The sequence below is a fragment of the Leptosomus discolor genome, chromosome 17 (assembly GCF_034619465.1).
Source record: "Leptosomus discolor isolate bLepDis1 chromosome 17, bLepDis1.hap2, whole genome shotgun sequence".
Taxonomy (NCBI): Eukaryota; Metazoa; Chordata; class Aves; order Leptosomiformes; family Leptosomidae; genus Leptosomus; species Leptosomus discolor.
In genome coordinates, this window is record NC_141407.1 from 1,853,815 (window position 1) to 1,880,614 (window position 26,800).

Genomic DNA, 26,800 nt, shown 5'->3' on the forward strand with positions numbered 1-26,800 from the left:
TTATTCAGTAGAAGAACATGTACTTGTCCTAAATCCTTAAAATACAAATGCTATAAAACTTCATATATCTTCAAAGCCTTACTGTGAATGGATACAGAAATCTTTTTGGAGTCCATTTCTTGTTACGGGATGGTTTTTCCAGGGTTACACACGTAAGGAACAGGGTTTAAAGTGAAATTTATTTAATTAGCCAGCATGCTCTTTACCTTGTTCTTCCTTATCAGACATGTATGCTACGTCTCTGGGTGTTTAGGCTTCTCTTTGACTGCTACTTTGTGACCCTTTTGCAACCTGATATACTCTGTGGAGTATTTAGACTGTAAGGCATAAGTGGCTTCTTATTTTCCATCATATCCAAAATGAATGCCAAATTTTCACTGGTTTTCATGGCTACTCACACAAACATACATTCTTCACCAAATGTGCTAACAAAATAAACTGTCTGTGCTCTTGAACATGGATAAAAAGAAAAAGATTTAAAAGTCAGATTTTTATTTTTTTAATTTAGTGACTAGATGATGCTTATCTTTCAAACTTGGCAGAGCCTTGCTACGGATGTATATAATTTTTTTCAGCAAATATATGTGAATGTTTAATTCACCTGACTCAGTGATAAACGTTACTTGCCTTTTTCTCAGCATGAATCTGTTGAGAAGCTGTCGAACCCAGCGGACTTCTCCCTTCTTTAGGGTTGCTCTTCTTGCACCAGGAGATGCGTGTTACTTGGGAAGGGCTGCTCGCGGCTGGCTCGCCAGCTTTTCCTGCCGCCGAAGGAGGTTACCGGGCTGACCCCTGCTGCGGCCGGCAGCGTTCTCACCCAGCGCCACACGGGTTAACGCACCGTGCGAGTGGGTTAACTCGCCACGTGCATGGGTTAACTGGCCGTGCTGTGTGGGTTAACTCCCTGTGCTTCGTGGCTTAACTCACTGTGCTGCATGGGTTAACCCGCCGTGCCATGGGTTAACTCACTGTGCTGCATGGGTTAACCCGCCGTGCCCATGGGTTAACTCACTGTGCTGTGGGTTGCCAGATCACTGCAGCAGCCCGAGCTCCCCGGCCAGCTGAAGCACGCAGGGTGCGCAGGGGCTCTCTGCCGACCTGCTTCATCCAGAGGATGGGTCAAAGCCCAGACCAGTCACGAGATCCCCCGTACCAGTTATGGTCCTTTGTGCTTGCGCGGTACCTGCCAGCAGAAGAGGGGTTCGGTTCCTCTTACCTGAGGTATTGGGTACCTCCGTTATGCCTTGTCAAATGCTGATAGGAGCCCAATAAATCCTTATCATAAATGCCTATGTAAGGACCTCACAGAAAAGTAGGTATTAATTCAGTTGTTCAGATTAATAAACAGATGCACGGGAAAAGCTAAAAAATTTCTCTATGGTCCAGGAAAAAAGGCATTGAGTAAATCAAGAGGTTTTGCATGCTCCCCCTGCCCTTGCATAAACACCTTGTCCTGGTGTTTTGTTGCTGCATTTATTTGGGGGGAGAAACAGGAAAGCAGCGGGCAGAAGAGGCATCAGGTACCGCCTGGACAGGGGCAGAGGAGGCAAAACGATGGTGGCAACTCAGAATTTCCAGTTCCCGAGTCCCTTCAAACTCTGGCTCGGCAGGCTGCAGCCTTCCATCCATCCCGGCATTGTTAATGCAGAACGGTTGCTCGAGGGATCTGCAGAAGCTGGGTGGCCCCGTGGCACACGGAGGAGCGTTTGTGCTGGCATTCACGCATGAGTCGGTGGTGGCGGCATGTGCATCTCATCGGATGAGGCGTGTTACGCACCCTGGGGTGAGAGGGGAGCAGCTGTGGAGGATGGGGCACGGGCGGGCACAGCTCTCCGGGTTTTGTTTTGCAGGATACAGGTGCCCTCTTGGGAGCATGAGGGAGTGAATCACCCTGTGGCTGCTCATCTGTGCTCCTGTCCCTGCCTGGTCTTTATCTGGTAGGACACAGAAAAGCATCGGTGCACATTTGGACAGGATCTTTCCTTCTCTGTATGGTCGCCAAAAGGTTGTAAACGATTTCCCTCAGCACTGAGCTGTGGCTGGGTGAGCGTTCCCTGCCCCAAGGGCAGATGTTGCAGCACTGGTGTCTGGATAAAGTTACAAGCAAGAATTTCAGGTTGGAAATCTCATCCAGCAGCGAGCAGAGGGCATCATCTCTAATGATATCTGGTTTGTATCAAATGAAACTGGAGCTTTTCAGTGTGTTTGTATTTTCCACCTCTTCAAGAGCCACTTCAGCTCCAGGGCTGCAGAGCATGGGCTGAGCCGCAAGAGACCACTAATTTTCATCACCTTTCACAACTTTAAATTAGCATGAAGCGCTTTACCAAACAGGTGAAAGCACCGATTGCGGCCCCCGAGGGCTCCACACCGTGTGTCAGCACACAGCAGCCCGCGGTCGCCAGCTGGCCGGGACGGCACAGTGCTCGGCCCCGGGCAGCACTGCCAGGAAAGGAGCTGGCCCAGCAGCCAGCAGAGCAGCAGCTCTGGAAAATTAGTGGTAAGACAAACCCAGCTTCTCTCCCGTTTCCCTTCCCAGCTGCCTGTGTAACGTGCCCTTTACAGCTTGCACAGCTGCCCTGGGGGCATCGCCCCTGGCCTCCTGCCACAGTTCTTTGGGTGTTGGCGGTTTCACGGTGCACCCAGGGGTGGCTTGAGGCCATCGGGGTGCTGCCGAGGTGGCACGAATTCCTGGATTTCACCTCAGAAGGCATAAAATGATGCAAGCTCTCCAGCCCAGTAGAAAACCAGCCCTGCTCCCCCGTCTCACCTCAGCCCTCCCATGTGATCTTAACTAGAGAAGCAGCTCTGCTCGCTGCTGCTGCCTGGCTCCCATCTGCCAGCGGTCTGGCTGGGGATGGGCTGTTACTGGTTCAGCCTGGAAATCCAACCCCAGCCTCGCTGACAGCGCTGGTTTGTGCAGCACCAGCACCAGCACCGGCCCTCAGGGGCTGTTCCAGGAACGGCAGCGACCAGCCGACGCCAGGGCAGGTGTTCCTCAGCGTCTCTGCTCGCCTCTCGCGGCGCCTGCCAAGCATTTGGCTGTTATGTTTTTCCACTGGGTACGTTGGAGCAAAAAGAGACGGTTTTATTTCTTTTCCCCAAACAAAGGGCGCGGGTTCCTGTAGCGGCACCCAAAGCAACGCTCGGCGCCCCCCAAGGAAGGCACAGCTCAGGCGATAAACACGACCCGCGGGCCCTACGCGGCCTAATGAGCAGCAACCAAACGCAAACCGCGGGTCCCTCTGCTCTTTCAAGCTCGTCCCGCCCCCCCGGGGCCCCGCCCCCGGAAGCTGCCGCTCCCTTCCGGCCGAGCGGTTTTGGCGCGCGGAGCAGCAGAGCTGCCCCGGGCCGGGCGCGCCATGTCCCGCCCGGAGCCGCTGCCCGCCGAGCCCGGCGCCGCCATCGAGCGGCTCTGTCAGGAGCTGAACCTGGACGCGGCCAGCGCCGCCGAGGCGCTCCGGGACTTCACGGCGCTGCGGGGAACCTACAGCCTGGAGGTGAGGGGCGGGGCGGCGGCCGCTCGGGCCTCTCAGGGGCGGCGGGGCCGGGCCCTGGCGGGGGCGGCGGGCGGGCCGGGGCGAGGGCCGCGGGGACGAGTGTAAAAGCAGCTCGGCGCTCGCCGTGCCCCGTAGGGCGAGGCGCTGCACTGGCTGGCCTGCGCCCTCTACGTCGCCTGCCGCAAGAGCCTGGTGCCCACCGTGGGGAGCGGCCTGATGGAGGGGAACGGCGTGTCGCTGACCAGGATCCTGCGCTCCGCCAAGCTCAGGTGAGTTCTCCCGGGGCGCCCCTCGCCGGGGCTGGTTGCCCACTGCCCGCCGCCGGTACCCGCTGCCGCCGGTACCCGCTGCCGCCGGTACCCGCTGCCGCCGGTACCCGCTGCCGCCGGTACCCGCTGCCGCCGGTACCCGCTGCCGCCGGTACCCGCTGCGAAACGTGTGTCCCGAGGTAACAGTTCAAAAGCAATTAATCCTTCCTTCCAAATAATGGAAATAAGATGCAAATATGTAATTTTCAGCTTCAGGCCTTTTTAAAAAACCACCCGCATCAGACCAGCAGTTGTTCCATCCACGCCCCGTTCCTTCTTGCTCTGGTTAACGAGACACAGACAGGAGCTCTGCTGTGCTGTTGGCAACCCGGGCAAGGCTCGTGGCTGACTCGGGCTTTGGGCCAAGGCGCTGGGCATAGCGCTGCCGGCGGTGCGGTGTCCTGGGGACAGAGCTGCACCATCACAGGCGTGTTTAGGCCGCGGGGGCTTTCTGGCAGGCAGCTCCGCTTGCCACCATGGCTCTGACCCCAGGTGACAGAACTCAGAGTGTTTCTTGTTCCACTTAAGGACCTGTTCTTTGTCCATAGAATTACCTCTACCATTAATGGGGCTTTGTGTCAGTAGCTTCGATAGGCATAGATTCCTGTGGTGGTTTTGGTGCCTCTCCTGCCTCCCCCTCCACACATGCAGAGCTGTGCTCTTTCCTTTCCACCCGTGCCCTGTCTGACACAGCTATACTGGCAGCTGGTAAATAGAGCTGGTGTTTCCACACCTGTGCCTTGAAGAGAGTCAAGGAGAAAAAACGAAGTGATAAAAGACAAAAAGCTTACGATATATGCACTTTGAGAGTCTGGCAAAATAAGTGGTAAACCTGTGTATTAATCAAATTAGTCATTAAGGAGTAAATATGTTGTGTTTTGGCTTTTAAAAAAATTCGGAATAAAGGAAGTTAGAGCTCAAAATAAAGCAGACTTTTCTTTTTTAAGTTTAATTCAATTTTCTTATTTCAGACTTTTTTTTCTTTTAAGTTTAATTCAGTTTTTTAGCAAAATGAAGAAGTGGATGGACATGTCAAATCTACCACAGGAGTTCCGAGAGCGAGTGGAGAGGCTGGAGAGAAATTTTGAAGTGTCAACTGTGATCTTCAAAAAGTTTGAACCAATATTTTTGGGTATATTTCAAAACCCTTACGAAGAAACTTCTAAACCACAGCGAAGCAGGAAACAGAGGTATTTTTGAGAGTCAATGTGACTTTTTCCCTGGAAAGGGCTATACCTGATATGGATTCGTGTAAATTAAGATCATTATTTGCACTTCAAAAAGTTAGTAAAGTTCTGAAGTGATAGGACCTCTTTGTGGCCTTGCTTCTGAATGCAGTGAACACCGAAACATCCCTGATCTTGATGGGGCATCGCTCGTGTCAGCGGAGCTTTGTCTCCTGTGGCTGGTGACGCAGCTCACTGTGACCTGCAGAAAGTGGCCCATGGGGAGGGTGCGGGGAGGTGGGTTAACTTGAGAGGCAGCCAGACTGGCACTGAAAATGTTCAGCAGAAGTCACGTAAGTAGCGTGGGGATGTTTTGTCATGGCAAAGTTCTGGCTGGGCCGGTTGGTGTTGTGACACGAACCCCGTGCCCGAAGCGGCATGGCATCCACGAGGATCCCCAGGTTTTACTGGGTTTTTGAAGTGATGGCTCGGTGGGCGGTGAAACGCAGATGGAGGGAAGTTGCAGCCGATGGGCTCATTTTTGTGACAAACTTAGTAACTGGTGCTGCCGTCTTACAAACAGACGCAGAGCTTTTCCCTTAATTAAAGGAGCTCGTCTGATTCCTGCCAACCGTATGGCCGTCTCTGTGACAGCTGTACAGCCAGAGTGGGACCTTAATGGTGAGGGAGCCGAGCTGGGTCTGGGTGAGGTGGCTTTGCCAGCTCCCCTGTGCCCTCTGGATGTGAGGGGGATAATTGTTCTGGTAAAAGGCTCCAGCCTAGCTCCGTGTCTGCAGGTAGAAAGGATACTTGTGCTGCTACAGCTCTTCACAGACAGCAGGTAGCTTTGTGGGCATCACCACGTACTGGGAGTTCTTAGGTGTGCTCTGCTGACGTTCCTTCGCTGGCGCAGTGTTCGTTGGGTAACCGCAGCGTTAGCTTCTCTGTTGACTGTTGTGAAGAACATCTTCCCTGGTCTTCCAGCTCCGTGGTTTTGGATATTCTCTGCTCCAAACATGATTCAGCGGGAGAGCTGTCACACAAGCTGTAGTGGCATATTTTGAAGGGATGACTGACACTGCAGTAAAACATTTAGGAAAGACCAGCACTGGAATTTATATAGCCCTTGGCATCTTGCAGCCTGCGGCCATGGGAGGGTTCTGTCAGGGTTGTGACAGCAGCAAAAGACCAGGGTTGCAGGCCAAAGGCAGCCTCAAAAAAGGGTCAGGAGGTGGGGGGTGCTGTGCAAAACGCTCTGTGGAGCAAGGCAGGAGGCTCTTGGTTAGTGGAGGCTGAAATAAGGCCACGTAGCTTAGGTTGTGCCTTGGTGCGAGCTTATGGTAGACACGGCTCCAACGGTGATGTAGAGCAAGGAAAGGGAATGAAGTTCTTGCTGTAAAACCAGCTTCAGCTTCCTGGGACTGAAGACTGACTTCTCCCCCTCTTCCTCATTCACAGACGGGTGCCGTGCGGCGTGAAAGACCTCTTCAACTTCTGCTGGACGCTCTTTGTGTACACCAAGGGTAGGCTGGCTCTTCTTCAGCTGCATGGGTTGTGTACATTCTGCGATATGACCTTTGCTTGTGTTGCTTGACGTGATATGCTGTCTCTTAAAGGTAATTTCCGTATGATTGGAGATGATTTAGTAAATTCCTATCATTTGCTTCTGTGCTGCTTGGACCTGATTTTTGCAAATGCCCTTTTGTGTCCAAATAGAAGAGATTTGGTAAATCCGTCGTTTAAAGGTATGGTGGGGACAGGGTGTTTAAAATCAAATACACTTTGCTCTCGTGTTTCTTTTTAGACAAAGTTGAAGGTTGGTTGTCTTCTTTTCTTCCCCTGTGCCCCCCCTCCTTGTTCTCAGGTTTGCCAGCAGACTTCCATGCGACAGAGATCAAAGCCTCTGAAGATCCTCCTTGCATCATTGCCACGCTGTGTGAGCTGCATGATGGGCTTTTAGTAGAAGCAAAAGGAATAAAGGAACACTACTTTAAACCGTACATTTCAAAGCTGTTTGATAGGAAGGTACATCTTACTAGCGTTAAGAATGCATGGTAGTGCTCAGGTGAATGATCTTGAGACCATTTAAATCCTGCTGGCTCTCCAGGGAAGTGTCCTAACAGGGAAATGAACTCGGGCTGGGTCAGGATTTCTTTGTATGTGTTTTAGCAGGAGCAGACTTTTAATGGTGCGTGCTGTAAGGTGCCCTGTGCTTTGGCTTTTTATGTCAGTGGAGAAGCTTTGCTTCCTTTCTTGGCAGCGTGAGCCAGAATCGTGGACAGTAATGTCGTCTTCAGGCAAAAAAGTGATCTCATTGTGAAGTGATTTTGTGGGGTCACTGTCACCATAGCGTGGGTCCTGCTGTGCTTGGCTTGGCCTTTAGCGAAATGCCTTGGGAGGAAGAGGCGGAGGCTGCAGGTGTACTAATGGTTCTGTCTGGTTGTGATCCTTGAAATTTGTTCCAAGCTCTGTGGAAGTTTCTGTGTAGTCATTGATCAGGTCAGTCCCTAACCCGCCCATGGCACAGACGTTAGTGCTGTTTCTGAAGGGTGAGTTTATCTAGAGCTCAGATGGAATGGGGCTTTGTCCTCATCTGTTTGTCTTGCTAATTGCATTGTAGTCCTTTGGTCTAGGCAGAAGAAAGTCCAGTTCTGCTCCTAAATCTCATTTCCTTTTTGGCTAGAACCATCATACCCCCACACTGCTTGAGTTGGAACAGTTTTGATTTTCTTATGTAAGATATGTCTGGTTTTTATTCTTAGATCTTAAAAGGAGAATGTCTGTTGGACCTTTGCAACTTTGCAGAAAATAAGTAAGTTACAGCTTATGTTCCTAATCGTGGGGTTTGGTTTCATTTCTAAAATACAGGCCTTTGAATGCTAAATCTCTGGTTTTCGTGTTCCTTTATCTTATAACAAATGTTTTTTAATTATTTGACAATCGAAGCTGGCTGAAATGCTTTCTGGATGGGAGATGTGTCAAATGTCGGGGGGGCCAGCTGCAGAGGTTCTTCCTAATGTCAGGTTTCAGCTGCTCAGCGTTACTGTCTGGCGACTGTAACCTTTGAGTAACCCCGTGCAAACCAAAACCTTAGCTCTGAAGGTCATGGGTGTGTTTCTGTACACACCTTGAATGCTCTACCCAAGTAGGGAAGGCTTTAGGTTCCTTTCTCAGTCTCTACTGGAGTGTATAAATCTGTGAATACCACACAAGTACTCAAAAGAAAAAGAAGCCACAATTGCAAAACCACAAAAAAGAGGCACAGTGTTTCTGTGGGAGGCAAGTGTAGTTGCTTCCGAAGCTTTTTAAATTCATGTTGGAAAGCTAATTTAAATGCAAAATGTGAACAGCAGCTGCTTTGTTCTGGATCCCCTAAAGGGTTTTTTGCTTTTTCCAAAAATACCCAATAATTTGTTTTTGCAAGGTGAGTTTTTAACTTGTTGATTTGCTTTGAGACTTTTGGGCAAAAACTCGATTGTTTTAACAATGTAGATAACACTTGGATAGAAAACATTGTTGCTGTGATCCATTTGAAGCTGTGAACTTGTTAGTATTTCTAATTAAAAATTAGTAGTATTACTATATCATAATAATACCAGTATTAATATAATAGTAATGCTGTCATGTGGAATGGTACAGTAGCCTCTGTTCTTTTGTGACTCAGCATCTGAAGGAGCCATGGCAGCCTCTCTGCTGCTTTGTCCCAGCTTTTCATAGACATTTCTCTAAAAGACGTGGCGAAGGTGAACCTGTGATCCAGTCAAGTTTCCCATGGGATCACCGAACCACTCGCATAACAAATACATCGTTAAGTTCCAGTAACAGGCACGCTGAGGTGGCAGCCAGCCTGTATTGCGAAGACGCTTTGCAGGCCAAAGCTGTATCATATGGCGTTCGTGTGTCATGAAAAACGGGCAGGCAGGGTTTAGGGACGTGAGCAGTTTGATTTTTATCCAGAAGCTTCATTCTGTTTCCCAAGGGTAAGTTTAAAGCTTGGCCACCTCTGTGAGATTAAACGCTCCTGTTTTACAGTTGGCTTAGATGGAATAAAGCAAAGGAAAGATTAGTTTGGTATCATATGTCAGTGGTGATTTCAGAAGTTGAATCCAGGCAGCCAGCTCTTAAATTTCCCTTCCTCTGAACCATTATGAAAATTCAGGGCAATGAAGCGGCAAAAGTAGAAATCAAATGTCGCTGGTTTAGTGCAACTGCTGTTCACATGCTCTGTGCGCGCCAAGATTTAACCCCTCATCAGGTGAGCACTTCCAAACTGTATTATTGCGGCTGGCATGGAAACAGTTGTTTTTTCCTCCTCTTACTGAGAGCCAGGTGTTGGTGGTAACATAGGGGGAAGAGTGGTCCCTGGAGCGGATGGTCGAGGGACCAGGGCAGGTTTTGAGTAGGAAGGCAGGCTGGGACGGCCACAGGACGGTTCCCTGGGGTGGCGAAGGTTGTTTACAGGCAGCGCTGCTGCTGCAAGCACGGAACGCTTGGCACGCCTGTCAGTCTTGGCTTTGTACCGGGGTTCCACCGACACCTTTCTGTTTCCTCAGCAGTGTAACCTTTGATATCAAACCCGGGCTTCTCTTTCAGCAAAGCACTGAACAAAGAGTATGAAGAGTACGTGCTGACTGTGGGCGACTTTGATGAGCGAGTTTTCCTGGGAGCTGACGCTGAAGAGGAAATTGGCACTCCTCGAAAATTTCCTGCAGACGTGCCAGTAGGGAAAACGGCAGCAAGAGCTCACGTGGAGTGTCATCTTCAGCAGCACTTTGAAAAGGTGATTCACTGAACGTGTTGATCTCGCTTGAAGTGCTCCTTCAAGTTTTTCCATCCTTGTATGCTATTTGAATGCTGAGGTGACCTTGAATTTCTCAAACTTCTTCCCAAGGGGAAGATGATGAGTACCATTTGCAGGCTTCGGTGGATGCTGGCTTGCTAAGGAGAAATGGCGATGTTTTCTATCCTGTGGAATTTAGTAAATGACTGTTCCTTAAACAGAATGAGAGCACTTTTATGTGGGTAGTCTGGTTTTGTCCAAGAAAAATCAGTAAGTAGTTAAGACCTGAACATACAGGTCTTCAAATTTTGTTCAGACTTCATTTACACCCCTTAAGAATGCCATTAAACCTTTGTGATGGATTCATTTCTTTGTTTTCCCAATACTTCCTTTTTTTAGGACAGGAAAAGTCAACTTGTATGCTATTCTGTGGAAAATAACATTCAAGACATAAAACCCACCAAAGTCTAACTCTTCATTACAAACAGTAGCCTATAAAGAGAGTTAATGTTTCACTATGTTTGAAAACGTAGGATGTATTTAACGAAGTTGGCGTGTGGAAAAACACTCGATTACTGTTAAAACTGGGACAAGGAGAAGTGGTGCTGGCTGTGTGAAAGAACCACACGATGTTTGATTTACATGTTAATTGAAAAATAAGAATACTTATTACAAGATGCTAGTGCTGGCGTAAATGAATCATACGCTTACCTCTTTCTCCCAAATAGAAGTGTATTTCATATTCAGGCAAATTAAAGACAGGGGTTTTGAATGAGTTTATCAGTTTTGAACCTCAGTTTCCGTAGTGGAATAATGATGTCATTGCTATTTATGCATACGGGCTGGGGCTTAACTGTTCCTCATCATTTGCTTTGTGTCTTCAAAATGTAGTCTGATCTAGTAATTCAAAACCGAACACTTTATTGCATTGCTTCCAGAAAGCAGGGTGCAAACAGGTAAGTGCAGTCGGCACAGCTCCATCTGCTTGGTGCTGAGGGGAGGCTCTAGGTCCACCGGGACAGTGTTTCCCACAGAACACTCTGTCACCCTCCCCCAGGCAGCTCTGCCGTGTACCGCTTGTCGCCCAGCGCGTGCAGGCAGGGGCTGGGAACGGAAGCATTTGCTTTCTTGTTCTTGTTTTCTATTTTTCAATGTTCAAGTAAGCTTAAAAATTTACAGGCTTTAAGATTTAAAGTCTCGTTTTCCAGATTTTGTTTTTAAAAAACCTTTGAGTTAATTTTAGTCTGCCTGAAGATTTGTTCTATTTTGTATTTATGGAGCCCTGAGAACTTTTAACTAATTTTAATTGGTTCTGAGGTTGCAGGCTTGATGGCAGCCTTCAGGTAGCATGCTAGTGGTATCTTTTATCTTTTTTTAACTTTAATCTTCTGAGTGATTTTGCAGGAGGTGCTCATGGAAAAGGTTTTTGAGACAGTTCTGTAGACTGATTTTATTGTTTTTCTCTGTCTGACAGAAAAGGTCATTTGCACCTTCCACTCCACTGACTGGGAGAAGATACCTGCGAGAAAAGGAAGCTGTCATCACTCCTGTTGCTTCAGCGACACAAAGCGTGAGCCGGTTGCAGAACATCGTGGCTGGATTGAAAAATGCACCGAGTGAACAACTTACAACTATTTTTGAGTAAGTACATCCACTCCAGCTGCTCTCCTACAAGTGGAAGCTCATCTCTTCATGCTTGTGACTGCTGTCTTGCTCAAATTCGACTGGTTTTGTTTGGTGCAGAGTATTTTTGTCTGTTTTTATTATTTCTTGTCGCAGTTGAGACGGACAAAGTGAAAGACAACAAATCTTTTTGAAAGCCTCGTAGCACAAAAGCCTTTATTGCCTGTTCATTTATACTCTCTTTCCCCTTAGCTTTTTCAGAGGTGTCTCTTTCTAATTGGTTCAGAATTGTTATACAATTTCATGATTTGTTATTTGTACAGTTCATTATAACTCATCCCTTCTGCCAAAAAGACATGCATGCCTTGTCTTGTAGTCGACACTTTCTCAGGACTTGCTTATCTTGCAGCTGCAACTCTTCTTACTCCTGTCTGTTCTCTCACGGGTAGACCGGAATCCTCCCAAGGTCGAAGCCATCCTGTTCAGGGGCCTCAGTCCAGCTGAGAACCCCCCACAATTTCTAGTTGAAAGATCTTCTGTTTTCTAGATGATCTCATCTTCTGGAGAAGGCTAGCTGAACATACCACCCCCAACTTGTCACCACCGTTGTATTAATGTAGCTTCAGTTTTTGCTAATATTAATTTAGCTGTTTGTCTGCTTGAAAGCCAAATACTTTTTTGTTTGGTGGGTTTTTTTAATTTTAAACAAATATGGCTCGATGAAAAGATAAGGTAACTCTGTTGGCAGAGGTTTTGGGGGAGGAGGGAAATGTTGAAGTCAAAAAGCTTCGATCTTTGCCTTAAAGAGCTGGGAAGGAAAGACTAAAAGCAGCTTAAAGGCTTCCCATTTCTCCTGCATCCTACTTCAGGGTATCTTAATCTCCCTTTGTATCACACATACAAGCCTAGCCGTGACCCTAAAGGTTGATGCTGGTCTCTAGTATAGCAGCAGCCACGTTTTCCACTTCTGTAGTTGTTCCCTGGCCGTTCCCTGAGCGTGCTTCAGCGTCCCGGTTTCTTCCTTGAGCCACACTGTCTGTCCTAGGGCAGATGTCCCAGCAGGAGTTAGAGCAGTCCCAGTCAAGAGTGTGTCACTCAGCCTTTGCAGCTTCTGTGTGATACTGGGAAATCGCAGTAAGTGACTACTGAACACCACCCCAGTCTTTCATGATCACCGTTTCTCGGCCAGAGTCCCAGTTACATACATCAACCTGTATTTCTGGCTCCTGGACACAGGACTGGATGCTGGCTGTGGTGAAATGCACGTGAAAATGTTGGTCCATAAGCAGATGAGTATGAACAAAATAGTTTATCAGTAAAAGGTAGATTAGTGTTGCTCCATAGCTCATAAAAAGCAATAATTTACTATTAAATACCTGTAAAGCTGTTGGGTGTTTGCCTAACATCCATGCAAATTAAGGCCGGGCTCTATTATGGTGTAAGGTCTCCAGATACGTTTTTATTAATGAGAATGGACATTTAGTATTAGCACGTAATATTTGAAGTGTGAAAGTAATGGTTTTTTGAAGCAACCTTCGTAAATAGGTGAAAAATACTTTTCATTCTCATCTCTGGACTTAGATGAATTTTGAAAGTTTTCCTAGCACTTGTTCTTAAAAGCTTACAAATGCTCAGCAAGATGCATTTCTACTTTGAATGTTTCTTTGATTGATTTTTTTTTTTAAGGAATGTTTGGTATTCTTTATATTACACAATTAAAACATTAATATGTCTACAATCTAATGAAAAAATGTGTTTGTTCAAGTAATAAACCAGTCTGGCAAGAGAGATGTAACTACTGAAACAGGGAACAGAACTGAGTAAACCTCTGACAAGAAATGTGTGGAGTACTTTGCTTGTCTTGGGTATGGGTTCAGCAAGCACTAGCGTATCTACTGTCTGATGAGAACAGAACTGTGTTTTCGACTGGGTAATATTCTATGCTTTTGAATATTTTCTCTTGGGAATTGAAATTCCTTGGAAACGTAACATTGGAGCTAATCAGAAAGCTTTGTTAAATTAAACCTTAGTTTATTTCTATGTTGGCTTTTCAGAATAGTGTAGTGTCTAGTCACAAGCCACTGGCTTCTAATACAGAATTGCTGGAAAATCTGGAAGGGTTCAGAAAGAGCATTTCCTGACAGAGAGATTCTCTGGCCCTTTTTCGTGGTATGACTGTGTGGAGTTCATCAGTTCCTCTCTGCCTTGCTAGTAAATAAGGTGGTTTTGGAAAGATGCTGACTCTTCACTTTGAAAGCTTCCCTGTACTCCCTCGAACCGTGCCTGCTTGGTGTGGTCTCATGGATTTGTTTGGCTGCCTGTTTGTTGTAGCATCCTTCCTACTACCTTGCTCCAAGCAGGTGTATTTTTCTCCTGAGTGTGCTACTGTAGCTCTTGCTTTTGCCCCCATTCGTTCCAAAATGTAGCCTCAGCTCCTCTAGGAAAGGAAAAAAGGAAACAGTATTTCTGTATGTTGTATGTTTCCCTCTGTCCTCTGTGGTAATACAGGTTGTTGTCTGATGAGGAAAGCTCAGTGTAATGAGCTTCTCTGCTTCTTATTTGGGTGGTGGTGTTTTGGTTTGGTTTTTGAGGGGTTTTTGAAGCTGGATATTTATTTATACAAACAAGGCTTTCCCTTTGCCTTCTGCTTCAGGTCATGTGCACGCAGCCCTATGGAAAGCATTGTGAGCAGAGTGAAGGAGATCGGTGAGACGTTCTGCCGCAGCTACACTCAGCCAACAGATGAGCAGCCAGGATCTCATATAGGTACGGCCTGAAGCACGCGGGAGGTTTCACGGGGTTAAACCAGGGCACCTGAAATGCATACACATGCTATTGCCTGAGTAGTTAATACAGTGGAGCTGTTTTTAACCCAGAACGTAGCCAAGCAGAAAACTTTGTGTCAAACAGAGCACTGTAAAGGGTAGAACTTTATTACGGAGTAAAACCAAGGCTGCAGTTCAAAACAGGGTAACAGAGGGAGCATTGAGACTATAGCAGCTCTTCACAAAAACTGTAAACTTGCATTCTTCTGAGATTTAAAATTTAAAGGAAACAAAATACAAATAGGAAAATTATTATTGCAACTGTCTGCAAAATTACATCACTAGGAATATCAAAATACGTAATCCTTTCAGACTTCTCCAGAATTTTGTGCTGTTCTTGTGCCTAGTGGGTTTCTGAACATGCTTGTTTGATTTGCAGAGTCTATACATACACACACGCACTGTTTTCTTAGAGAAGGACAAGTACTGGTCAATTTAGTCTTAAGACCATTTGTGCGAACAACTTTGGGCTTCATCTCTGGTTTTAAATTTCAGATTTTGCTATAAACAGATTAAAACTGGCAGAGATCTTGTACTATAAGATCTTGGAGACGATAATGGTGCAAGAAACACGAAGACTACATGGGAAGGACCTGACTGTAAGTAAAGAACTGGCAAAAGAGAACACTTTCCGTAACCCTCCCTAGGGGGTTATCTTCAGATAGTTCCAGAAAGAGCAGCCTGCAGTAAAGTCTGTCTGTATTGTTAATATTAAAAAAGGTGAAATATGTGGGAGGTGCCTAAATGTAGATTTTATTGCTATTAGAAATGATATAATTCTGGCATAACAAACCATTTGTGCTGCCTTCTAGAATCACAGCTTTATGGACAGATAACTTCTATTCTTTATCAAATTAACGATATCAATACTTCACGTTAGACAGCAATGCCTTTGCTCTGCTTTGTGATTCACAATAAGGAGGCCGATCCATTTGGCCATAGTGTGAAAAATGAAACAGTTTTGGCGCTGTTAGTCTGCTTCTGGTCTTTACCATTCTGGACTTCCTTGTAAAGAGAGGCAGCTGTGGAAGCCAGAAAAAAAGCAGCAGCTCTTCTCTGCAGCAATAAGCTATGTAGTGTTAGTGCCACAAAGTTCAAACTTTGGCTTCCTCTAAGCCCCTCAGATCACTGACATTTTCTGTAATCTCTTCAGGCTCTCTTGGAACAAGATGTCTTTCACCGCTCACTCATGGCGTGCTGCTTGGAGATCGTGCTTTTCGCATACAGCTCGCCTCGTACCTTTCCCTGGATCATTGAAGTTCTTGACCTCAGGCCATTCTATTTCTATAAGGTAAATAAATGCTGTCTTAGGACTGGATCTGTATTCAAAATGGCATGTTAGTGGATTGACAGTCTTGGAGGAGGATACACTTCCTTCCTTGATGATCAAGTAGAACAACTGATGCTAATGTGTAGGATGCCTGTTCTAAATTCTGATTGTCCTTAAATGTATTGCCTGGAATGTGTAATGCTGGAGTTCAAGCCGAAATTTAAAGCAAGAAAACGATTTTGTAAATGATACTTGACTGTAACGTGCTGTTGATCCCAGCTTTTAATTCTTAATATATGTACGCTTTTGGTAGACTAAAGCATTCAAGCATATATTGTCATCTATCCATATGCCTCCTGTTATTACTGCTGTTATAACAGCTTACTGTGGTTAGTCCTGAGTAGATCAGAAGTAATTCTGTTTAGAAGATAACAACCGAAACATCTGAAAGCTGTTGTAGGTTCTGTCCTTCCTCCTTTAATCCTCAGATGTAGGGCAGTGGGGAACAGGAATAAATCTGTTGGTATTGCTGTGGCTGTTGGTGACCTGCGTCCATGCCAGATGCACTGGTGCAGACCCAGCTTTGTGGAACGTGATTATGTTTGATTTGAATTTTCTTTGCTATTTGGTGTAATTCTTGCAGCAATCTTACTTGAAAAAAGTTGCCATCACAAAGACTTCACACGAGAGCACCCATATTTATTGTTCCACTTGTGCTATTTGTAACTTTGCTCTTTGGGTGCTTAGTTTCTGTAGTATCAGTAAGTAAATACATCAGTAAGTTCTCTGGGGAAGTCTTATGGCATTTCCATCTCTGGAGCTTTAGAAAAAACAGGCTGAATGTTCCTCTCTCAGAAATACCGTAAATAAAGTGGATCTTGCCTTGGAGCATAGTGGTGGAGTACGGTATTTCAAGGGCCCTTTCCACTCTTTTCGAGCTCAGTTTGTACCTGTTGAGGGTTCTAACCTTTTCTGAAATGAAACTCTAAACCAGTGGCATTCAACCCTTCTCGTTCCGGGCCGCTTGTTTGAAAGGAAGGACAGCTTAAATGCTGGGGTTCTCATGTGCCCAGCCTGAGCAGGTGTGCCTGCTTGTGTCCCCCTCTGTGTGCCACACGGCCTGGGTGAGCTCTGCCACTGCTTAGTGCTATCAGTCTGTACCTGCGAGGTGGTGCTGGGAGGGCGCCTTAAAAACACCCTGGGCGTGGGTTGTCCTGCATTGATGGGCCATGTGCTCTCCATTCTCCAGCTCCCGGATTGCCTTTGGGAAAGGGAGAGTGGGGAAAAAAAAAAAAAAGGGATCAGAAAGATTAAGATGCGAGGAGGAGGCTGGAGCATTCTGTGGTGAAGAGAGGTTTCGAACAGGATCCTGAAACAAGTAATGATTGGATGGTGTTAAGCAGGAGCGATCAGAATTTGCTTTTGTGCGTGTGTCTTGTTACCATTAGGTAATCGAAGTACTGATTCGGTCTGAGGAAGGACTTTCCAGAGACATGGTGAAGCACCTCAACAGCATTGAGGAACAGATCCTCGAGAGTCTCGCCTGGACTCGGGACTCTGCACTCTGGAATGCCCTCCAGGCCTCGGAAAACAAGGTCCCAACCTGTGAAGAAGTACGTTACCCGTTTTCCTTTTACTAGGAAATTCACATTCTTTTTCTTACTGTTGTTTTATACAGAAAACCGTTCAAGTGAGACAATTGCTGCAGAAAAACTTCTATTAATAGATTGGCACAAAGAAAGGAAATCTGTTTGTTGTCTTACACTGACATTTCTGATTTCTCAGGTAATATTTCCCAGTAATTTCGAAGCAAGCAATGGAGGAAGCGGGCTTGGGCATTTGCCGATGATGCCAATATCTCCTATAATTCATCCTCGAGTAAAGGAGGTTCGGACAGATCTTGGTGGGAGCTTAAGACGGGGTATGTTCAAGGTTTCTGTATGATTTGAATTTGGGAAGAGGGGGTTTAGACTTCTTTATAATTGCAAAAAGCAATCTTGAATCTGAATTAAGCATTCAGAATTATGAAGCCCCTTATTTTACCGAGGGGAAGTCTGGATGCATCTGGTCAAACAAACCACTGCTGTGTCTTCCCGGCAGCAGGTGTAGTGACAATGCCTCCCTTCTGAGCTGGAGCAGGCTTTGCTGCTGTTCTGATGCAAGAGTTACCTTGCTGTCGGGTGGAAGGGCTTCTGATAGCTGATTGTCCTTTGTTGTTCAGATTTTTCCAGGTGTAGTTTTTTCTTTTTCCTGTTCCCAGTGAGTTTGGGTTTTAGGTGACTTCTTTTTAAATGGAGTGGCAGAGCTGCATTTACTTCTCCTTCCTACAGAGCTTTATTTTGCAGGAGGGGAACACAATACTTTGCAGTATTCATTGCTCTGCAGAACTGCCATGCTCTTTGCAGATTTCTAGGTATCACACAGAACTCTCTCTTGACAGTGAGGGTGAAGAGGCAGTGGCAGCACTGCTGTTGCTTTTTTTTTGTACTTCCCTAGTTAGGAATTGCTGCTTTTGTCTCCAGAGCAATAGTCCATAGGTTCTTGCTGGGGCATTATGGACCTTTTGTGTTTGTGCGGCAAATTGTGTTATAGGACTGGTTTTTAAATGCTCATTAGGAAAGAGATGAATAAGCAGTTGCTGTAGATGTTAGTGGGCTGTTTGATGGAAGGGAAAGCAACTCAGAGGTGGTGTGTTGTACATGGGTAGGGCTGTGTGAGACTGTTGTGTATGAGAATCTGGTACCGAACGCTCCTCCTAACTTCAAATGGAAAATGGTGGGATTGGGAATGTTTATTTGCCCCAGGTACCAAGACAACCATCCTGGCAGAGTTAGGAGATCTCCAATCAGTCTTACCTGGCCAGTTACCCAGAAGGTTTCTGCTTTGTGGAAAATAGGAAACTGGTGTCACTGGTGTCCTCGCAAGTGGGTAGCAGACTTCAGCAGAAATGCAAAAAGCCACAGGAATAGAAACCTGTAAATTAGTGTTGTGTACTTCAGTCTTACTGTAGAGCAAATGTTTGAAAGCAACAGAAAAGCCTGAGAGGAACTGGGGGTGGATGAGGATGGAGGCTTCTGGCTGAGATGCGTTTAGAGAGAGTTTAAAAGCCCAAACATACAGAAGGCTGCACGTCCAGGGAATGTGTTCAGAGGAGTAGCACTTGCAGATACTGCTGATCTGCTAAGCAGACTGGAGTATCTGTAATCCTGTGTGTGCCTTGGTCTCTGCAAATTAGCTTGGTTGCTCTTGTCTTCTGTGTGGTACCTGGTCGTGAAATGAGCTGTCTGGGGTGACTACAAAATAAAAGGTGACAGTTTGACTGTAGGCCCTGATCATGTCCCCTAGGAGCAGTGAACTGTGAGATTGGCTCTTAACTAGGAGTGATTTCTTGTGCTCTGGTTTTGTGGTTTGAAGGTTGGCCTTTTCCCCTTCTCTGGAGAAGCAATCCTGTTAAGCTGCTCCTCTGAAGGCATTGGGTTTTTTCCTCTCCTTCCCATACTAGACGTGCAGCCCTTGTCACCGATCTCCGTTCACGAGCGCTACAGTTCTCCTGCTGCTGGAAGTGCGAAGAGAAGGCTCTTTGGAGATGACAGTCCCAAAGAAATACAGATGGAAAAAATTTTAACGGAAGGAACCAAGTTGACAATCGCACCAGCGTCAAGCATTGCTGCTGACAATGTGTCAGTTTCTCCTGGCCAAACGGTACTGACCGTGACAACAGCTGCAGTGCCGGGAAAGGCGGGACAGAAGGTTACTATCCCACTGCACGGTACGGATTCTGCCCATTTTTCTTCTCTACTAGATGTTTTGTTTGCTCTTAAGATCTGCTTAGACCAACCATGCATCTTGAATGTGAATCACTTTTTCTTTTTTTAAAAGAACTTGTAGCACTTTATCAAAAAAACCCTTAAATTTATACTGACCTCTCTGGAGACATCTGAGACCTGACAAGCATCCTGAGGATTCCTCCTTGGAAACAAAGTTGTGGAGTTCTGGCTTCTTCCGATTACCCCTCGCCACAGACTAAGCAATGCTTTGGTTCTCGGCTCCAATAATGATTTACTGCTGTTTGTCTTAGCTTTAGTCTGTTGTAATCTTAAAAGGCTCTGGATTTCTGGACAAGGGCTATGTATTAACGTTAGCAAAATACCGGGGGATTTTTTTTTTAAGTTAGGTGATGCTTGAATATTTCTGAAAATGATACATGAGAAATGCCTTTTTTAATTTAAAAACTGGGTCTGCAGGTAAAGGTGAAAAGAAAAAATCTCCACTTTTCATGTTTAAGGAGATTTTCAGCAAGAGAATTTGCAGAGGAAACTACTGAGGACTGTATATGATGTGCTGTCAGGTTTGTAGAGGAATACAGAAAAAAAAATAAAGGAAATGCCCACCTCCCCCAAAGGAGTGGAACACTGACCACAGAAATTGTGATTCCTTGTAAACTTTGTACTTTCAGATAGTTTTAGAAATGATCGTTCACATTCATGTTCTTCCTTGAAGCATTACTAGAAATGTAATTTTTAATCATTTCTGAAGGCTGAGGGACAGAGTCTTTTTAGCATCCCGTACAGAAGGATGAGATGTCTTTAGTGTGAAATGTTTGTGAATGAATTTCTGATTTGCAGTTTAACTCTGCAGCATGAGGAGACCAAACGGTTTATTTCTGGATGTGTATATCCTCTGCAGGTATTGCCAATGAAATGGGTGGGATCACACTGATTCCCATTTCGATGACTTTAGGTCAGCCATGTAAAATGGAGGCTCAGGCTCCCTGCCACCCTCAGGCAAATCAAGCTCAAGAAGTGCATCTGTCATCAGCAAGCAAACCCAAGAAAACTGGATCCTTGGCACTATTTTACAGAAAGGTCAGTGTCTTTGTTAGGAAGTCTTGCTCCACTTCTGTTGGTGGCTGTGCTGGAACTTGCCTCCTTGGGCAGGTGTCATTGCCTTTCAGTCTTCACGTACCTTTCCTCTGGCATGAGCACTTCTTGTGTACCTGGCAGGAGAAGGGAAAAGATGTCAAGTGTTGCAGAGAATCCAGTTTTCCGCCTTCCCCTCCCCATGAGATGTTTCATGGCGTTTTTTATTTTAATTAGCAGCTTCTCTAAATAACTACCTAAGAAATACTGGTAGCTTTTGCTTCTCTTGTCTATTTTTACTACTACTTACATCCGCAAGGTTTAGACATATCAGAAATGAGATTATTCTCCTGAGTCTTGCTTGTTCAAAACTGCGCTGTTTCGGATCCTGCATCTGGAGATTCTTGTCTGCAGTTTGCTGAGGTCTGCCCAGTAGTGCTGATCTTGCTGGTTTGGGGCCTCAAAGCAGCGGTGAATAGCATGCTATCTAGAACTTCTTGAAATAATGAAGGACTTAAGGGGTAAGTTAAGAACTGGGTGTGCGTCAGAGAAACTTCAAATTACTTGGTTTTAGCTGTCTTTTCATTTCCAATGTGGAGTGAGAGAGGGGTCTTTGGAGGAGGCAAACTTGCGGTAACTTGCCTAGCTGTCTGCAAAGAATATGTGCCTAAATTAATCTCTCAAAAATATTAGACTTTTTTGCTGTTGTTTTTTTTTCTTACTAGAGAAGTTGTTTTCAGAGGTTTCCCCCTTTTAGGGTGTCTGTAATTGTAAACCTGGAGAATTCTACAAGGAACAATCTTTAAGGCAGATCTTAATACAGAAACTAATTCCTAGAAACACCTGTAAGCCACATCCTGTGTCTGAACTATTGGCTCTTTAATTTTGATAGTCTTGTTGTCTCTGTCTGAGGCTGGATTAGGAATTGATTAGCCAGCTGCCAGGCATGAGCTCAGACTGCATTTTGGAAGCTTTACTCTCAGGTGGGGAATACCTCAGCTGTAGCCATGTGTTTGACAAACCATGTGGTAGGTAACATGTTCCTCTTCATTATGCAGGATCTTCACTTACATTTGTCTTTAAATTTTGACCTGTTTACAGTGATTCTCATATTCAAAATGATTGCCTCTCCCTACTTTCCTTTCTTGTTCCTGTTCAGTAGAGCAAGTGAAAATGAAATTAACTTTCTGCTTCCTAGCATAAACAACGTGCCCAGTTACTATCCATGAAGTGAGAACTTCTGAAATAAATGGAAGAAGGCTAATGCTGCTCTTGGTGGTTATTTCAGGTTTTGAGACACATTTTTGGTAATCAAAACGAAAAAAAAAAACATCGTCTTGCTAATTGAAGATGATACTTGATCATACTTAACGTATGTCCCTTCTTTGTGCTTGTTGGACGCGTTCCGTTACAGTGAGCGAGTGATACGGTACAGAAGCTACAGTCAGAATGTTTTTAAGTGGTTTTCCCATAAGCAGTAGAGACCCAACATGTGAACAGAGTGGACAGCTTAGCCTTTGAAGAAATTGTCTCGGGCAGAGGAGGGGGAGATTTTGCAGAAGCAAACTATTCAAATAGTGAGTAGTTCCTCTCAGAATAGAGCTAAGCAAATATAGAACAGCTCCACTTGGAGGACTTCCATGTTTGCAGCCTAGGTTAAGCCCTCTTGGCTTGACTCTTCACTGGGTGTCTCTTCCAGGTTTATCATCTGGCAAGTGTGCGCCTGCGTGATCTGTGCTTAAAACTGGATGTTTCCAATGACCTGCGCAGGAAGATATGGACGTGCTTTGAATTCACGTTGGTTCATTGTGCTGATCTAATGAAGGACAGACATCTGGACCAGCTTCTCCTCTGTGCCTTTTATATCATGGCAAAGGTAATGTGGAGTTTTAAGAAAATCAGGGCATTTTATGTCAATGGAAGATGTAAATTGTGTATCTGAACTCCAAACACCATTACACAGAGGGGTGAAAATCTGTGGGAGCTCACATCCTTATGTATGGGTGGAAAGTTTCTGTTCCACGAAAATACTCTTTGCTTTTGAAGATTCAGGCTGAGGAATTGAGCTGGTTGCCTGTTACTTGTGCTTCTTCGTTCTTTACTCAATTTGCCAGCATTTAAGGTGTTAAGTTGCGTTATGAAACTGGAATGTTGATTTGACTCAAACTCGAGAGCTGGTGGTTACAATGGCCATCAGGTCTGTTTCAGACACAAATTCAGGGAAGTGAAACTAAGCCCAGGCCCCTCTGGAACACTGCGGGTGGATTACATTTTCCTCTGGAGGAAGATGAAGAGGAGCACTGTCTGTGGAAGGAAACTGATGTTCAAAGTGTGACGACCTGCACTCTTAACTGCAGTGTAGCTTCGGCTCGCTTGACATCGATACTGATAGCTAGAGAAAAGCACAACCACTGAATAGTCAGTGCTCTGTGGTTTATCATGTCGTTTGTCAGTTGTTTTGTTTGGGTGGTTTTTTTAAGTGCAGTTTGAGTGCTGCCACCAGTGCAGTATGAGACCTGGCAATTTAGCCAGAAATGCTGATACATTCTGTCCTGGCTCCTCCTACAAAAATTGTTGCTCATCTGCTATTAAAATTACAGAGGCATGACTGAAATACGAAGTCCTTTAACAAATGATCCATTTGGAAGTACAAAAGTAAGCTGAAAGTGCATCTGTGTGTATGCCTGTCTAGTGTTTTGTTCAGGATTTTCTCACTTTCTGTTTAGAAAAGTTAAGGAGTCCATTTTTCAAATTTACAAATACATTTTTGACTTAATAATTCCCTCTTTTAATTTTCAGTGTCACTAGAAGAAATGTTGGAATAATTCCTAAGCATCATAAGCAATAAAAGGCTTTAGCAGCTAAGAAACAAGGAGTCCCTGAACAGGAAAAATGCTTGGGTTTACGTATTTGCATCACCAGAACTAAATTTTAAAATTATGTGTGCGTACTAATACGCGAAAGCTGTATAAAGGGAAGCTGATTGAGTAGACTGGACCTGAGCAGCCCAACCTTGCTGCTTTCCCTTGGTCTTAATAACCTTTTCTCTTCCAGGTAACCAAAGAGGAAAGGACATTTCAGGACATAATGAAAAGCTACAGAAACCAGCCCCAAGCAAACAGCCACGTGAGTAAACAGCATTGCCTTTCCCTTCTGTCAATCTCAGAGGGAGGTGGTTTGTCAAGTGTTTATGCTGATAAGGGAAAAGTCAAATCCTCTTCAGTGTTACATTCATTCTTATTCAGATAGATTTCATCTAGTCTTCCGAGTTCCTTGTTTTCCTTGACAGGAGTGTTTTTCCCCGGTGTCCTGTAGGTTTATAGGAGCGTCTTGTTGAGAAATAATTCTGCCGATGTCCTGTTGGACAAAAATGCGAGCCAAGATGTGGAGATGACAGAAGGTAGGTACAGCGAAGTAATCTGCTGGTTTTGAAAAGGTACTTGTGGGCTTTTAAAGAGCTGAACTGCCAAGTAATAAGGAGAAGTGAAGCAAGTTTTACAGTTTTAAATATATTAGGGAGAAATAAATGTATTGTTAAAAACCAAACTGTGTTCTCAGTAACCCTCCTGTGCGTTGGGTATGGAAAATAGGCTTCCTAGTTGGAAAAAATGTTTCCTTAAACTTGGTTGCTCAAGGTTGACTTGTTTCCTTAGTGCGTCAGTGGTATTGTAGTAGTTCTTGGACAGCAGCACTGATTAACAAAGAAAGATGACCAGGACCTGGAATATTATGACGGGTGTTTTTTGTGATATCACCTGTCCTGAAGGCCTAAATAGAGAGAACTTATTTCAGAAAACAAAAATGGTGACTTTCCAAAACCGCCATTTTCTTATATTCAGGGTTTTTTTAAATAGTTGATATTTTCTTTGCTCTGGGCTGCAGGAGAAAAGGGATAAGTATTTGAGAAAAGCATAAGAATTGTGCCATGACGTGTCAGGAAGCTGAGAGATCACAAGCCCAGGTGTGAACCCGTGAGCAGGGCAGATCTGCAGCCAGGACACCCGCAGAAATTTAGAAGACTCTTCTATGTGGTAAATCCCCACTGTGGGTGGAATTCAACTGCTTGAACGAGTATTAGAGCCGTTTTTTAAATGCCCGCTGAGGATTCCACTAGGGTCCAGGAAAGTGCTGCTCTCGTGTAGGTTCAGCATCCTGTCCCGTAGCTCCACAATCCTCGGATGTCTCAGAGCATCTGAAGTGGCACTGGGCTCCGGGCTTTGGTCAAACAAATGTACTTGGTTACAAAGTTCTCCAGTTTCCTGCCAAACTTTTTCTTTGGTTAATAGTCATGTCTCCTTGAGCTCTTATTAACTCCCGCTCTTTTGAGAGCAACGTACGCTTTTGTGACACAAGGCAGGTGCTCTAAGGAGTCACACTTAGGGATATCAGCTGAAGTTTTTGATGTTCGTCTCTCAGGGCACCGCTTGCAAGAGGCTTTATTCTGTGTTGCCCTGCTTTGCTTGGCAGTGAGCAGTGTGGGGGATGGAACATAGAAGGCTGCATTCAGTAGTGGTCTGGCTTAATCAGGGGAGAGAGACCGCTGACAGAAATGTACTTGCTGTATGGCTGCAGCTCTTTCCCCTGAACAGCCATTTTGTAACACGCCTGGACAAGCGGTGTTGTGCCTTCCTTGCAGCGGACATGAGTACAAAGCTGTTCTTTGCCAGCTGATCACTAGAGAGTTTCGCAGAAGCTAAAAACTGGGAGTCGTCAGACTGCACAAAACTTAGTTTTAAGAGCAACAAACAGCTTTGTATCACTCCCCAAAATAAGCATGGGAGAAGGGGTCAGTTGCGCTACATTTTTTTGCTACAGCTATTTCCAAGTTTGGAATAAAGATCTCTGTTGGCCTCTTTAGCCATAATCCACTAGCCTGCTGGCAGCGATTTGTAGCTCCTCCTGATGTTCATAACCACCCTGCTCCTGTCTGAAGCACATTTCTTTAGTTCATCTCATTAACTAGTCAATTTATGGACGAGTTCTTGTCAGTTGGATATTGTAAGTCTGCATCTGGAGCGCCCCGTTTGCTGATGCTATGTTTCTGAAATCTGAAGCGCTCTCTTACTGTTAGACTCATCCGTGAAAACTGGCAGTTGCCCGGGACGATCTGCGGCAGAGAACTCCAGTGAGTCAGGAACAGAGGAGAGAGGAGATCTCATTAAATTCTACAACGCAGTCTACGTGGAAAGAGTAAAATCGTTTGCACTGAAGTACGATATCACAAACCAAGATCATGTAGTAAGTAAAGCATTTTGTAGTTTAGCTCTGTCTAATAATTGGACACAGAGTCATTTTTCCTGACAGTTAAACATGTGTCAGTAGTTTTGTTACGTTACTCACCTGGTGTGGCTACAGCAGTGCAACAGCTGGAGGTGATGGTGAGAACTTGCTTGAACGGCCTTTCGGGAGGACAAACGCAGATGCAGTTCAGTTACGACCCTGGCCTCAGCTGCTTTACATTGATGCGATACCCATTTGCTCAAATGCTGTGGAGCGCCTCTGTAACGCATCTGGAAAACAAATTTATTCTGTTGTTTGGTGGATACTTGATCTGTTGCTTAACTATTATGGGATAGAATCTTCCGAAGAAGACCTGGAAGTGTATTAATCTTTCCTTCTGTGAAACTACTGCTCTTAAATATCTTCTGATTCAGCTCCTATCTAAATTTGTCCTCTCTTGCAGATGGAAGCCCCTCCCTTGTCTCCATTCCCCAACATTAAGCAGCAGCCAGTGTCTCCTCGACGGATCTCTCAACAGCACTCTGTTTATGTTTCGCCTCACAAGAACGGTGCCTGCTTGACACCTCAAACTGCCCTCCTGTACAAATTTAGTGGGAGCCCTTCCAAGGTAGAAAGCAAAAAGGTTGAAAGGGGCCAATTTAAGAGAAGCTTAATTAATTTCCTAATTAGGATGTCTTCTAATGCGGAGAGGTTTCATTGAACTAGTCTCTCAGGTTGTGGTGAAAGGTAGAATTCTTTCTGTAGAATCCCTTGCTCGCTCAACAAAGAGGTTCAGAATGACTCTTTGTTCTCAGGTGATTGAAAACCAGAGCAAATTTGAAATGGAGTCGTAGTAACTCATGATTTTTTTATCTTGATCGCAGAGTTTGAAGGACATCAACAATATGATAAAACAAGGTGAACACAGGAGTAAGAAGCGAGCAATAACAATTGATAGTGACACTGAATCCCCTACGAAGCGCCTCTGCCAGGAAAATGATGATGTTCTTCTTAAACGTCTCCAGGATGTTGTCACTGAAAGAGCAAATCACTAAAAATGCTTGTCTTCTGTGGGATCTAAAAGCTATGGAGTTGGATACAGCTGTTGTGCTATTTATTTTTTGCTTTTGTATAGAGATAACTGCCAAGTTTCTTTGACATTAAACTTTTACGTGACTTCCACAGGATGAAAAAAGCAAGGGTTAAGTAGTAAACACCAGAGGATGAGAGGTGGTGACGATCTTCATTC

At 45.2% G+C, this 26,800-nt stretch overlaps 1 protein-coding gene across 2 annotated transcripts; it reads left to right on the forward strand.

Annotated features, from left to right (window-relative positions):
* The first annotated feature begins 3,362 nt into the window (after window positions 1-3,362).
* Window positions 3,363-26,800, forward strand: RBL1 (RB transcriptional corepressor like 1). Of its 2 annotated transcripts, none has more exons than XM_086474930.1 (22): window positions 3,363-3,500; window positions 3,636-3,769; window positions 4,798-4,998; window positions 6,433-6,497; window positions 6,591-6,719; window positions 6,839-6,999; window positions 7,737-7,786; window positions 9,568-9,754; window positions 11,229-11,395; window positions 14,031-14,143; window positions 14,698-14,801; window positions 15,356-15,493; window positions 16,921-17,085; window positions 17,258-17,393; window positions 18,975-19,241; window positions 20,159-20,337; window positions 22,031-22,207; window positions 23,386-23,457; window positions 23,647-23,731; window positions 25,403-25,569; window positions 26,015-26,179; window positions 26,436-26,800. In XM_086474930.1, the coding sequence occupies exons 1-22, from the start codon at window positions 3,363-3,365 to the stop codon at window positions 26,604-26,606; spliced, it is 3,171 nt and encodes a 1,056-aa protein (XP_086331056.1). In that variant the 3' UTR covers window positions 26,607-26,800. The 2 variants fall into 2 exon arrangements, with proteins under 2 accessions (XP_086331056.1, XP_086331057.1); XM_086474931.1 differs by having other exon boundaries at window positions 20,213-20,337.